This window comes from Mastigoproctus giganteus, chromosome 5 (genome assembly GCF_048544385.1).
Source record: "Mastigoproctus giganteus isolate SK-2022 chromosome 5, ASM4854438v1, whole genome shotgun sequence".
Lineage (NCBI taxonomy): Eukaryota > Metazoa > Arthropoda > Arachnida > Uropygi > Thelyphonidae > Mastigoproctus > Mastigoproctus giganteus.
The window spans coordinates 78,379,652-78,391,807 of record NC_143579.1 but is presented as its reverse complement, the minus strand read 5'-3'; the positions used below and the strand labels follow the sequence as shown (position 1 = coordinate 78,391,807).

Below are 12,156 nucleotides of genomic sequence, written 5' to 3'. Positions count from 1 at the left end.
ACTGGGAAAAAGTTTCCTCATAAAAATACTTAATATAAAAAATCTTTTGTTGAAAAATTGTAGCATTTAAAATAAATAAATGTTATGTAAATATTTGTCAAATATTCATTGTTATTTCTGTTTTTTTACAGCTTGTGCGGATTTAAAGTTACAATTTTCACAAAGTTGTTCATAGCGAATCATAATGCCCTCTCACAGATTGACAAACGAAGTTCATTATACAAAAGACTAGCTTAGTCTGTGAGAAAATATTTCTTTCAGTTTTGAATCAATATAGGGTGAACGAGTTAATTTGAACTTCAATGATAATTAATACAATGCATAGCTTTGTATAGCAGATATATCTTGTACATGCTCCTCCCTCTTTCCCACATGTCTGGGTTGGGGGAATCAGGGATCAGAATGGACTGGAGTGCTTCGGAACGCCGATCTGGCTCGCTCGCCTACGCATCTGTAAATGTCATGTACATGCTTCATTATTAAAAATAGGATATTTTGTTAAGGGGAGTTTCGTTCCCTAAAATTTTCCGTTTCGAGTACTGGGGATAAAATCTCTCTCTCTCTCTCTCTCTCTCTCTCTCTCTCTCTCTCTCTCTCTTTGAAACTCTTGGTCACCTGAGTCGGTTCATCCACTCCCCTTCCTGAGCCCAAATCACTTCGATCACTTCACCTCCTCCACCACCACCTCACCTTCCATTGCTCCTCTTACTATTTATAGACCACAAGCATAAAACTTTTAATCGCCGTTAAGTGTGCAGTTAAAATAATTGACATTTGCCAGCAGTTTGGTGTGCATAATACGTTTATCACTGACACGCCACTGTTGGGACAAATACATAAAACAAATTATATGACCGATAAAAGTGTTATGCATACCAAATTGCTGGAAAATGACACCAGAAAGGCCGGACAGCTGCTCCAGGATCCCAAGGTCATCGGTTCCCCCCTCCGAAACATAGTGTTATTTATAATGCGGCTCTGGGGGTGTCCCCTAACTCCATGTTTAACTCTGTGATGAATACAAGCACTGTAAAGGCCAGATAGTGTAGGTTAGTGTGTGTGTTCGTGTAGTGTTATTGAGGGTTGTGTTGTTCTGTTGTTCATCCGGCCTCTCAGCCTAGGGGCTTGCGTTTGGACACAAAAACCTCTAGTTTACCGCTAGTGCCACAAGGAGGCGGGCCGGGCAGTAGGGAGTGTGAGCTCTGGCGAGACGAACCCTGAGGTAGCTGAAGCACCCAAAAAAAAAAAAAAGTAAAGTTTGAAAGGGAGTGGTGGGGAGATAGGGAGTGGGATAAAAGAGGTAGAGGAACAGAGGGGGGGCTGTAGTAGAGGCACTCGCCTGGTAGAAGGGGGGCAGTAAGGTACCCCCAGTACAAGATGCCCAATCCTGGTCTAGGGGATGGGAGTTAGGTTCCCCAAGAACATAGTGGCAGAGTGTTCGGGTTGGGGCACCACCGTGGTTCCCCACAACTTCGCCATCGTCTGTGGTGTATATAGAACTCTGCAAATGCCAGAAGTCCGTGTATTGTGCTGTTCTGTGTAAGTGAGTGTTGAGTTATGTTGTTTTTCTGGCTTTCGGCCGCAGGGCCCCTACTGGGACTCTACGTTGCCCTCCACCACCACCACTGGGAGGTAAGCCAGGCAGTCCCATAGTTCTCTGGCCGGTTTTTCCAGGGTCGCCTGAGCTTCCTCACAGAGACCAAAAAAAAGGAGAGTTGACGATAGTTCCCCCGAAAAACGTAATTCCTCTTCTCCAGGCATACTTTTTTGTCCCGGACCATGCTAACTGCGACCGATTTTTTGGATTTCTAAAATATAAGAAGAAGAACTCTTTATTGCATACACAAAATTATATACGTGTATGTATGTATTGCACATATGAATTGCATACGTATGTGCGCCAGGGCCCTAGACCACCTAAATGTGGCATTACACATAGCTTAATTTGCTTGTAATCTTAATGATTGGTATAGGTTTTACTCATACTGCCCTAAATCGTTATTACTCACCCCATCTTAATTTTTGGAACTAAAAAATTATGAAATAGCAGTAAATTTTAAATGGTAATAGTAATAGAGGCATCTGATGCAAGAAAGCAAGCGTATAAACGTATGTAGCATCAATATCATTGATAAATAAAAGAAAACAACAGTATGCCCAATACCGAACCCTGTGGGACTCCACTAATAACATTTGTCCACGAAGATCAGCGTCCATTGATTACCACTCTCTGTCTTCTCCCACTTCACTACCCTTTTATCCATTGTAGCAACTTACCCTTAATACCATTCTGCTCCAATTTGTATAATAGTCTTCCATGTGCAACAGTGTAAAGAGCTTTCCTGAAATCCAAATATATGATATCAAAATTATTTTTTTGCATCCAGTTCCTTTGTAACCACATCATAATATCCATTCAAATTTGTCAGACAAGACTTTCCCTTAACAAACCCATGCTGTGTCTGAATTATTGCTGCAGTCTTGTCTAGATGATCCTGCAATGCATCTTTAACCAGTGACTCCAATTTTACCCGGAACAGAAGTTAAACTAACTGGTCTGTAATTACTCGTGTCACCCTTCGATCCCCCGTTGTGAATCGGGGATACATTTGCACTTCTCTAGTCCGTGGGGACTTTCCCTGAGTTCAAGGATGCTCTCATAATTATGGCTAAGGGTTTGCTTAATTTCCCTTCCGCCTCCTTTAAATAAAGTGGTCTCTTTGAAAGGCTTTGTACCTGGGCCTGTTCAGTTATCGTCACCCACCTAGCAAGGACTGTCTTAACACAGAAGCAATGTAAATTGAGAGGGAGGGACAACATTTTATTTTTTTGCATGCAGACTTAAACTTGATGACACAGTCCTTCCAGCGCTGTTAACTCCTGGAAGGACTGTCTCTTTCATTTTCTTACATTAAGTATCGTAAAACATTAATTGATGATTTACTAGAAAGTAAATTAATGGGATGAAAGCCACAAAGTTTAACTTTTTTCCTTCTTTTTCATTTTATTCAACTAAAGCACGTTCGTAAATGTACTGAATCAGACGAAACCAAATCTTTTGCTCGAATTAGATAACCGAACTTCTAGCTTTACTGTTTTTGCACCTGATAACCAAGCTTTCGAAGGTCTTCCTCCAGGAATGTTGGAGCGGCTAATGGTGGATACCAATCTTATTAGTAAGGTAAGTAAAGAACTATTGTATGTTAAGTCTATAAACCATTAAAGTCATTTTCATAATATTCAGTGAAAATATCAATAATTATTGGAAAGATAAAAAAAAAATCTGATTTATATCAGTAAAAATGATAACTATATTTTTAAAATATACTTTCAATTGAAAAATTCCATCTAATTCACTCATCACGATAATAGATATCCATAATAAATAATAAACAAATTAAAAAAATAAATATATAAATGAATTAAAGTTTAGAATAAAATTCATTTTAAGTCGTTATTAATTGAAATTCGTCTTTTAAATGTTAGGTATTAAGAAAGTAGACACCTAAAAATATGTTTTTATTTCTACAATTGACATGATTTGTTTATTATCCCTGAACCCAACGTACGTTCATTCCTTCTGTGACATATTATTATTCATATTTATTGCAACTGCAGTGCAAATGCCGCATTTATTATATTTTATTCTTTTCTTTACTTTCTTTTTTTTTTTTTTTTTGTATTTTTATCGTTATCGGTTTAATCAGTCTTCAAACTTCAGAGCCTATATTTTTAATGAAAACGATATAATTTCTGAATTAAAATATTTGTTCAGATTTATCCTGTCAATGAATAGTAGATTAAAATTTCAACCCTACCTAACATAGTTTTATACTGGAGCGGGGAAAACAGCGAATTGTATTTCAAACACTGAGAATGATGTAGTGAATGTACTCACGTAACCCTAATAGCCAAACGGATATTACTACTGCATGCTTGCTGGAAACAAAGGTTGCCTTCCTCAGTGTCACTGACCTAATGCCTCAACTACAGGGAGCAGGGACCTTCTGAGCAAAGCGGTGCTACCAAACTACCACTTTCGAGTTATTTCGCTTTCAGTAGTGTACCTATAAAAGCAACCTGAGGCTAGTAAGAGCGTCGCAGCTGGATGAAGAAGACCTAGGTAACTCGTTAATAGATATGTCGGGATTATTTTACGTAAGAAGAGAGCCAACGTATAGCTAGATGCGAAAGACTCATTGGAGGCGTGCTGTGTTGCCACCTTTATAAATGTACTTTTCTTTTATATATATATATATATATATATATATATATTATTTTAAACAGCCACAATAATTAGAAAATCTCCTACAAAGGGGAAAAAAATGTCTGTCTTTGTCTACTTTAATCTCCTAGCAATCGAACTTGATTTCATCTTTCATCCAAAGTAAGGATGAGAACAGTGTTTGGATTCAAAATTTCTATCCTGTGGTGAGAAGGGGTCCATGAAATTCGATCAAAATAATTGTCAGATCACTTGCAGTCGGTATTAATCCGGCATTACTTTTGGACAAGTGGCCTCCTTTTTTGCACAGGAGAAAGTGGAGGCTATGTTTTGATAAAAAATTTTGACTCCCACGATATATTAGTAGATCAAAGATATCTAGTGATCTTTTGATCAGACATTTATCAATCCGTCAGGGCAGCGTTCTGGCCTGTACACCATTTTGGTTCGTTTAATGCATTGGTAATAAGCGTTAACATGTATAAGCGTTAACTGCCTTTTAAGGAAAGGGGTTAAAAGTATCCTGGGCGCCTTTAACCCTTCCCCTCCGGAGCTAGGTAGTGATCCAACGTTTTTTGACTGCGTTTTCATGAAATATGCTTCAAAACGATAAAGTAATTTACCAAAAAGTTCTCTTTTAATCTGAAAAAATGTAATTTTATTTTGAGCTTTTCTGAAAATGATTTATATTTAAAAAACGATGTGAAGGTGTAGGGTAATATATCTCAACCGGTGGGCCACGAACGAATTTAAGACGGGACCTAAAAGTTTTAGGATTGATTAAAATATGCTTAACCAATGATTTTTGTAAAGTAAATGCAAGCCTATAAGCATTTATTTATTTATTTCCATGTTCAAAAGCTGCTTGGTTTACCGCAGAACAGCAGGAACGTAACACGCAAAAGAACGGAAACTTTTTTTTTTTTTTTTTTTTTACATTCAAAATACATTTGTAAATTTTGAATACACTAGTGTGCAAAACTTAAGGACCAACACTATTTCTAAAGGTTACAACCACAAAATCTTTACTTAAGGTACTCTTTACTGATGAGAGTAGATTCAATCTCAGCAGCGATTCTGGACGTCAGCTTATCTGGCGAGAGGTTGGCACACTGTATCACCCCGAAAACATCATTGAAAGGGATCGATAAGTGGTCGAGGTGTTCTCATCTGTGGAGGCGTTATCTTGGATTGGCGTACACAACTCCATATACTGGAAGGCGGTACTCTAACCTGGTGCATGCTACTGTACTGAGGTAATCTTTCCCCATGTGCGTCTGTTCTGAGGTGCCATTGGCCCCGAGTTCGTGTTTATGGATGATAAGGCCACACCCCGAGTTTGTGTTTATGGATGATAACGCTTTTCCCATATCCAGGCCTGCAGCTGTTGATATACTTTTGGAAAGTAAGGACATTGTTCGTATGGATTGGCCTGCCCGTTCAACGATCTAAATCCCATCGAACACATATGGAACCCTCTGGGGAGACGCCTAGCGGCACATCCACATCCACCAGAAAATGTTCATCAGCTGAAGATGGCGCTGACAGAGGAATGGACGATGTTACCGCAAGAACTTATCAACAACATTGTTCTAAGTATGGATAGGCGGTGCAAAGCCTGTATCGACATTAGGGGTGACCATGTCATCTACTGAGGACCATCTCTTCCCTTTGTTCCATCTTTGGCAGTGATGCATCTGTATCATGGCAGCCAATGCTATGTTGCCATTTTTGAATAAAGTCCCTCTGTACCGTTTTGTTTCCGTTGTTATATCGGTGTTGTTCCCTTCATCATTTCTGCACCTCATGAGGTTCCTTTGGTATGCTTTTCCCATATCCAGGCCATTCCTATGAGAAGCTACAGGTGAAAACCTGACTAGTCTTTAAATTTTGCACACCAGTGTATTAACATATCAGAAAATAAAATAAAAAAAATTAAAACAAAGATTAACGTTAGTTCGTAATGATACACCAAAAAAATGGGAGGAAAGGAAAAGGATCGATAAACTGTAATAATGACTTTTGTTGATTTCCAAAAAAAAAAAAAAAAAAAAACTCAATCACTTTATCTGTGTACAGTCTTTTTCCAATCAAAGAGTCAATAACTGTCATTGAAAGTTGAAGAAGGAACTAGGACTATTTTCATTGCTCAGCAGAACTTTCAATTTGGTTAATTGCCAATGAATTATTCTTCAGGATCATTACAGGCTTTTCTGTGGAAATGAAGGTAAAGAATGTATCATTGAAAACACTACAGACATCAAGATGAAAAAAAAAAAAAAAAAGAAAGAAGCGTTTTACAGTTGCATCCACTGGTGTTGCACTACCTCCAGTGGATGCAGGATTTTAACGCACTACCAAGGCGCAGATAGTAGAACATGCCCGGCTGCACGTGCCTTGGAACGGGCATCAGTCAGCAGTTGCTCAGGTGTTGGCTGCTCACATTTTAGTTCCTGTTTACAGAGATTGTGTGTAGTCAACACAAAGACAATTTTCGGAGGTGGACCCAGGCCCTGGAGCCGCTACAAACAGACCACATACATATACATAAATGTCATTTAGTGTGCATACATGTATTTCTTTTACTTTTGAATCTTTGAGAGTTTTGTTGCGTTTTATAATTTTGTAAGAGAAGTTCCATTTTCTGCTGGAGTTTCTTACACAGGTTCAAATGATTGTAAATAGAGAGTGTTTATGTGTTTTTGTATATATGTAAATAAATTAAAAAAAAAAAAAAAGGTTGTTGTAGGGTTTTAGGCGCATCAACAACTTTTGCAATTTTGAGTCGTATATAGTGTGTCCATAAATTGCGTCTGTCCTGTGTTCGATTTGCTGTGTGCTGGACAAAAAAACCGAGTTTCCGGGAGGAAAAACCATGCTGCTCTCTCCTGAGACCGACTACCTTAGCGACATTATGAAAATGGGCCATAAAAATTCCTCATGTATTGACGGGATTCAAACTGAGATCTTTCCACCTGGTGCATGGAGGATGGTGATTATATCAACTGTGCTACCCACAAGGGCTACAATTTTAATACGTAGGGTTTTGGAAAATAAAACAGCACAGCCTTGCAGCAGACTTCCACGAATTTATGAAAAGTTTCGCCTCAAATATATCTGTATTCCTTCAATAAAAAAAAACTTTTTAACTGAATAAATGATATTGAATCTATGGATAAATTCTCAGAACGTTGGAAAGATGCCGTTATCGCGAATGTCGCATTATGTTTGCTTTTGCAAGGCACTATCCGCAAAAACAACGGTCCAATCCTACCATAGAATACAGTCCCAAACCATCACGATGATTCACATTTGGGACAGCGTAGTCCTCTTCAAAAGGTTCCCTGAGTTTATGCTTTCCAATTTCTTATGAAAACATCATATTTTGAGATTCGTCACTCTACAGAATCCGTTTCAACTCCCTCAGAGGTTATTTCCTCCAAGAAGTTTTGGGCAGAGCTTGTCTGTGGAACCTGTATTGAAGCAACATTTTCTGTGTAGGTGATGCACTTTCTTTGATGATGCATGGTGTTGCATGGCTTGTCGCGGGCAGCGGGTCGCAGGATGCAAGGCTTACAACATACTGTAAGAACAAAATTCTTACACTTATCCTAGCGAAGGTTATGTTATAAATATTATAACATAACAAGAAAAAAAATGTATATATTAAATAATATTATGTACATAGGATGATTTCAGCTTAGATTGCGATCGCTCCGTACCATACAGTCAAGTAGGGGAGGATTAACGTAACAACGGGGGGTATCAGGACGGTACACTAGACAATGGGAGCACTGGAACACTAGTACAAAGGGAGCACCGTAAGGCCAGTTCATGGTCGCATAAACAGAAAGTGAGCAGCTCTTTGGAAGAAAAGAACAAGGGAACCGACTCCCCCTTGTGGAGAGGAAGATTTTAAGAACTAAGAGGGTGAAGGAGATCCTGGATGTGGCATACACCTGTGGTAATGGCTAGCCACTATATGAAACAGACCGACTCTTGAGCACTTATTAATTTCCAAGGAGCGGTAGAGAAGAAACAGAGTGGACTAATGGCGGTAAGTGAATCGGGAATGATCACAAGGAAATATATAGAAATTTCTAGACGCCAATAGTTCATCGAAGTTGCTGAAGAAAAAACGTAAACAGGAAGTTACCCCAGGAGAGGGAAGGGCCAAGAAAAACGGAAGAAGTGGGAGAGAGCGAATGAGAATAATGAGATGATGGAGAACGAACGACGATTGGATCAAAATAGAATGAGCGGCTGAAACAAAAAGGAGATGCAAGACAGGAGTGAGGAGTTTTTTTTGGGAGAGTTGTGAGTTTTGGGAGTGTGGAAGTTTGGAGAGTCCCGTGGAGATGCCTGAGTGATGTGCGGCTGGAAAGAAATCCCGAGAAGTGCCGGGAGAATCCCCAGAAAGTAGCAGACAGAGTAATGAGTTGTGGGAGATGCTGTTTAAGAGTTGTTGAAATAGGAAGAAGAGAACCGTTGAAAGATGGAATCACCTATGCTGGAGCTGAGTAAAAAGGATCGAAAAGCCTCACCATAGAACAATAAGGAAGAGCTACATAGCCAGGCTTCCTGATAAAGCAGTAAGAAGAGTCCTGATAATCCTATTATGCTTCCCAGTTTCGTCGAACTGATCAGACGCCCAAAAAGCAGGCCGGAGCAACTTATTTAATAGCCGTAGGGAAAGAAGAGCGAGTTCCTGAACGTAGGAGAATCCCTGTAGATGAGCAGCAGTTACTTTGCCGATGAATAATTCCAGTTGGAGCCTGATGATGCCCTATGCTGTTGATGATGGTCGCCCCTGAACTGAGAAAAGGTAGTGTAAAGAGTGATTCCCTAAGTTAATATGTAAGTACGAGATAATAATTTTAAGCTAGATTTGAGGGGAAGGACTTTAGGAAAATGTCTATTTAGTTGATAGTAGATTTGGTATTGTTTAGTATAAAAGGAAGAAAAGGGTTCATAGATGTATGTACTTCATCTCAAGGATAAGTTAAAGCAAGGAAGATTTTGATACATGTACTTGAGACTGGTATGTTCTAAGTTAAGATGTAAAGGTGTTCTATGTACTTGAAACGTTACAAGATATTAAGATTGAATTATTTTGGAAGGGATAAATTAAAGAAAGATTATAGCGGGGATTTATAAATCTAGGACAATTTCCATAGAGGTGTTAAGCTCACTGCTGTAATTCCAGTAGGGAAGTTTAACTGTTAGAAAGTAAAGTAATATTATGAGATGTAACCTAAACCAGAAGGAGAAAAGGCAGAAAGACACGAAGAGACATAATATATCATTTGCGATTAATTTTACATCTTAACACACATATAATGCCAGTAATTAACATTATACCAATTGATGTTGTATGATACAATTCTTTAATGTATATACTGTGAAATAAACAAATTTGTATATGTTTATCATGTGTAGTATTGAGTCATTCTGAATACTCAGCCAGTCCAGAGGAGACATACACGAACTATTATCCCCCCAGAATAATTAATTCCAATAACCACCCCCCACAATACCACTAATTATGCATTTTTCGAAATAGAATCTAATTTCTGTATCTATTTGTATTTAATTTTTTTTAATATTTAATAATTACATACGAAAATACATCAGCTATTACATAACACCAATAACAATTCGTATTTATATGGTTATAATAATATTGGCAAGTTCTGAAGAAGACAGACAAAACATGAGAAAGCAATTTAGAAAAATCGAATATTATTAAACGGATATTTTGAAAAATTCAATGTGAAATTCTATATTTTGTGACACACTAGTTTTAAACTGAAGGAACACAAACGTAACAGGTTAGTGCATTAACATCATGTTTGCACGTAGTGAATTACCAAAAATGGTAAAATGCCATCGTTTTTATCATATCTCGTATCGTGAATACCTTCACAACGAATTGCCTGATATTGCACTACCTCGAAAAAAGTAACGCTATTGTTACTTATTCTCAGTGGATACCACTTTTCAAGGCTGTTTGGTCTCTCATCGGTGGGTGGGTGGGTAGGTGTTGCAGTAAGTGACAACCCACTTATTCGGCCTTTAGATTCAAGCCTCTCAAAGGCGTGAACCTAAAGACCGAATGCCTCATTTATAGAAATATAAATATTTGTTTACTTGTCATTTATTTTAAATAAAATTAATGATCATGTTTATTTCAAGATGGCGCTTGAGATCACGATACCAAAAAAAAAAAAAAAAATGTAAACTTCATACAAGCACAATAAATAACCTAAGAATTCAATTACAAATCTTGCCATAATAATACTTTTTTTATTATGACAAGTCGGAGCCGCCCTTTGTCAAAAGTTCCGTGTTCCATTTAATCTAATTATAAGATTTCAGTAAGGATCCAGAAACGTCACCTGCTAACATTGTAATGTGGACATTGAACTTGTATTTTATATTTCAATACAACATATTTTAAAAAAAAAGTGTCCTTAATTATATACATTTACTTATATGTATAAATATTTAGTTTATCTTACGGACAGAAACCACATAACGTCACTTTCAAACTTATTAAATCCTTTTAACCATCCTAATTAAAATATGCGAATCGAAAGGACAACTAACGGGATCCTTTAGTACATGCATGATTACATTATGTACCACTGAATCTCGCCATACTGATGAGGATTTGTTGTATTTTTTCGATAAATGATGGTGTGTGATGTAAGTCATAATAATGTCAACTTAACGAGAGATGACAATGTTTTGTCGATGTTGGGCTACTTCTGACAATTAGGGGTATATCAACATCATCTAATCTATCTAGTTTTATTTTGTATACATGCTACCTTCTGGTTTGTTTTTGTCTTCGTTCATTTTCATTAGTTGGCTTAATAGATCTCGCCTCTGAGTATGATTGGACATTGTTATGTTACTATTATATAGTATTTTGAATCCTTCAGACTTTACAGAACCACCATTTTGGAGATGACTATCTCCTCATCGGTGGGTGGGTAGGCAGGCACTGAAAGCTGTTAATGAGTGATGCTAAAGCACTAACTTATACGTTAGCTAGCTATATCTGTCGTAGTTTGAGGTTTATAATCCTGAAAATTATACGACTGTGTATATTTGAGCAAGAGAAGAAAAGGCTTATAATTGCATTGAGGAATGCACCGTAGAACCTTTTTTATATGCAATCGTCGAGTGGATTGGCCACGACCAGATAGTTGCCAGCTAAGGCTGGTGCAGTGATGTTTGTTTTTGCGCCAAAATAACTGGATTTTATTTCATTTATTAATTTTTATTTTATTATTTTTTTAGGCAGCCGAACAACATATTGTGGATGATTTTGTCCTGACGTCGGGTCTTGAACCTCGTTTGTTTTATCAATACCGAACGCGTGGTGATCATCCATTGACCCTCCGATTGGAAGACTCTGGCTCTGTAACAGTGGGAAAACTTGCCGCAATCGTCGAAGCCAATATTATTGCTAAGAATGGGGTAGTGCATCGAATCTCCAGATTTTTGCACATATTAAGTTAAAAAATCTCATCTGAAAATCATCTTATGCATCTTATTATTTAACTAAACAGAGATTCTGTAGACTTGGTTTACTTTACTTTTTAATGGAGTGATTCAAAAAAGGAAAAAGAACGCCTCTTCGTACAAGAAACCAAAAAGAAAAGAAATTTGAATCTAGTAAGTTTAATATAAAACAGCATGCCATATTCATAACTATTAAAAGTAATCTAGTAAACTTCATATAGATCTCACAATATATATGTGTATACGTCTTGTCATGTTATGTTAATTTTCTTCATCATGTGATAATTCATTTCGCTATACGAGTTTTTCTGTTTTCTTCGATGTTCGTTTTATTGTACTATGTAGTATTTCCGTGAAAAATTAAAAAAAAAAAACTTTAAGAAAATATATACTGTTTC

General features: G+C 37.4%; 1 protein-coding gene across 1 annotated transcript in view; it reads left to right on the top strand.

Moving 5' to 3' along the window:
• LOC150085512 (transforming growth factor-beta-induced protein ig-h3-like) overlaps positions 1-11,931 on the top strand; it is a 71,204-nt gene extending 59,273 nt beyond the window's left edge. The window contains exons 11-12 of the mRNA XM_090374085.1: positions 3,019-3,181; positions 11,534-11,931. Coding sequence (XP_090230211.1) covers positions 3,019-3,181; positions 11,534-11,755 — 385 coding nt within the window. The 3' untranslated portion in view covers positions 11,756-11,931. The remainder of the gene's footprint in view (positions 1-3,018; positions 3,182-11,533) is intronic.
• Positions 11,932-12,156: the final 225 nt, after the last annotated feature.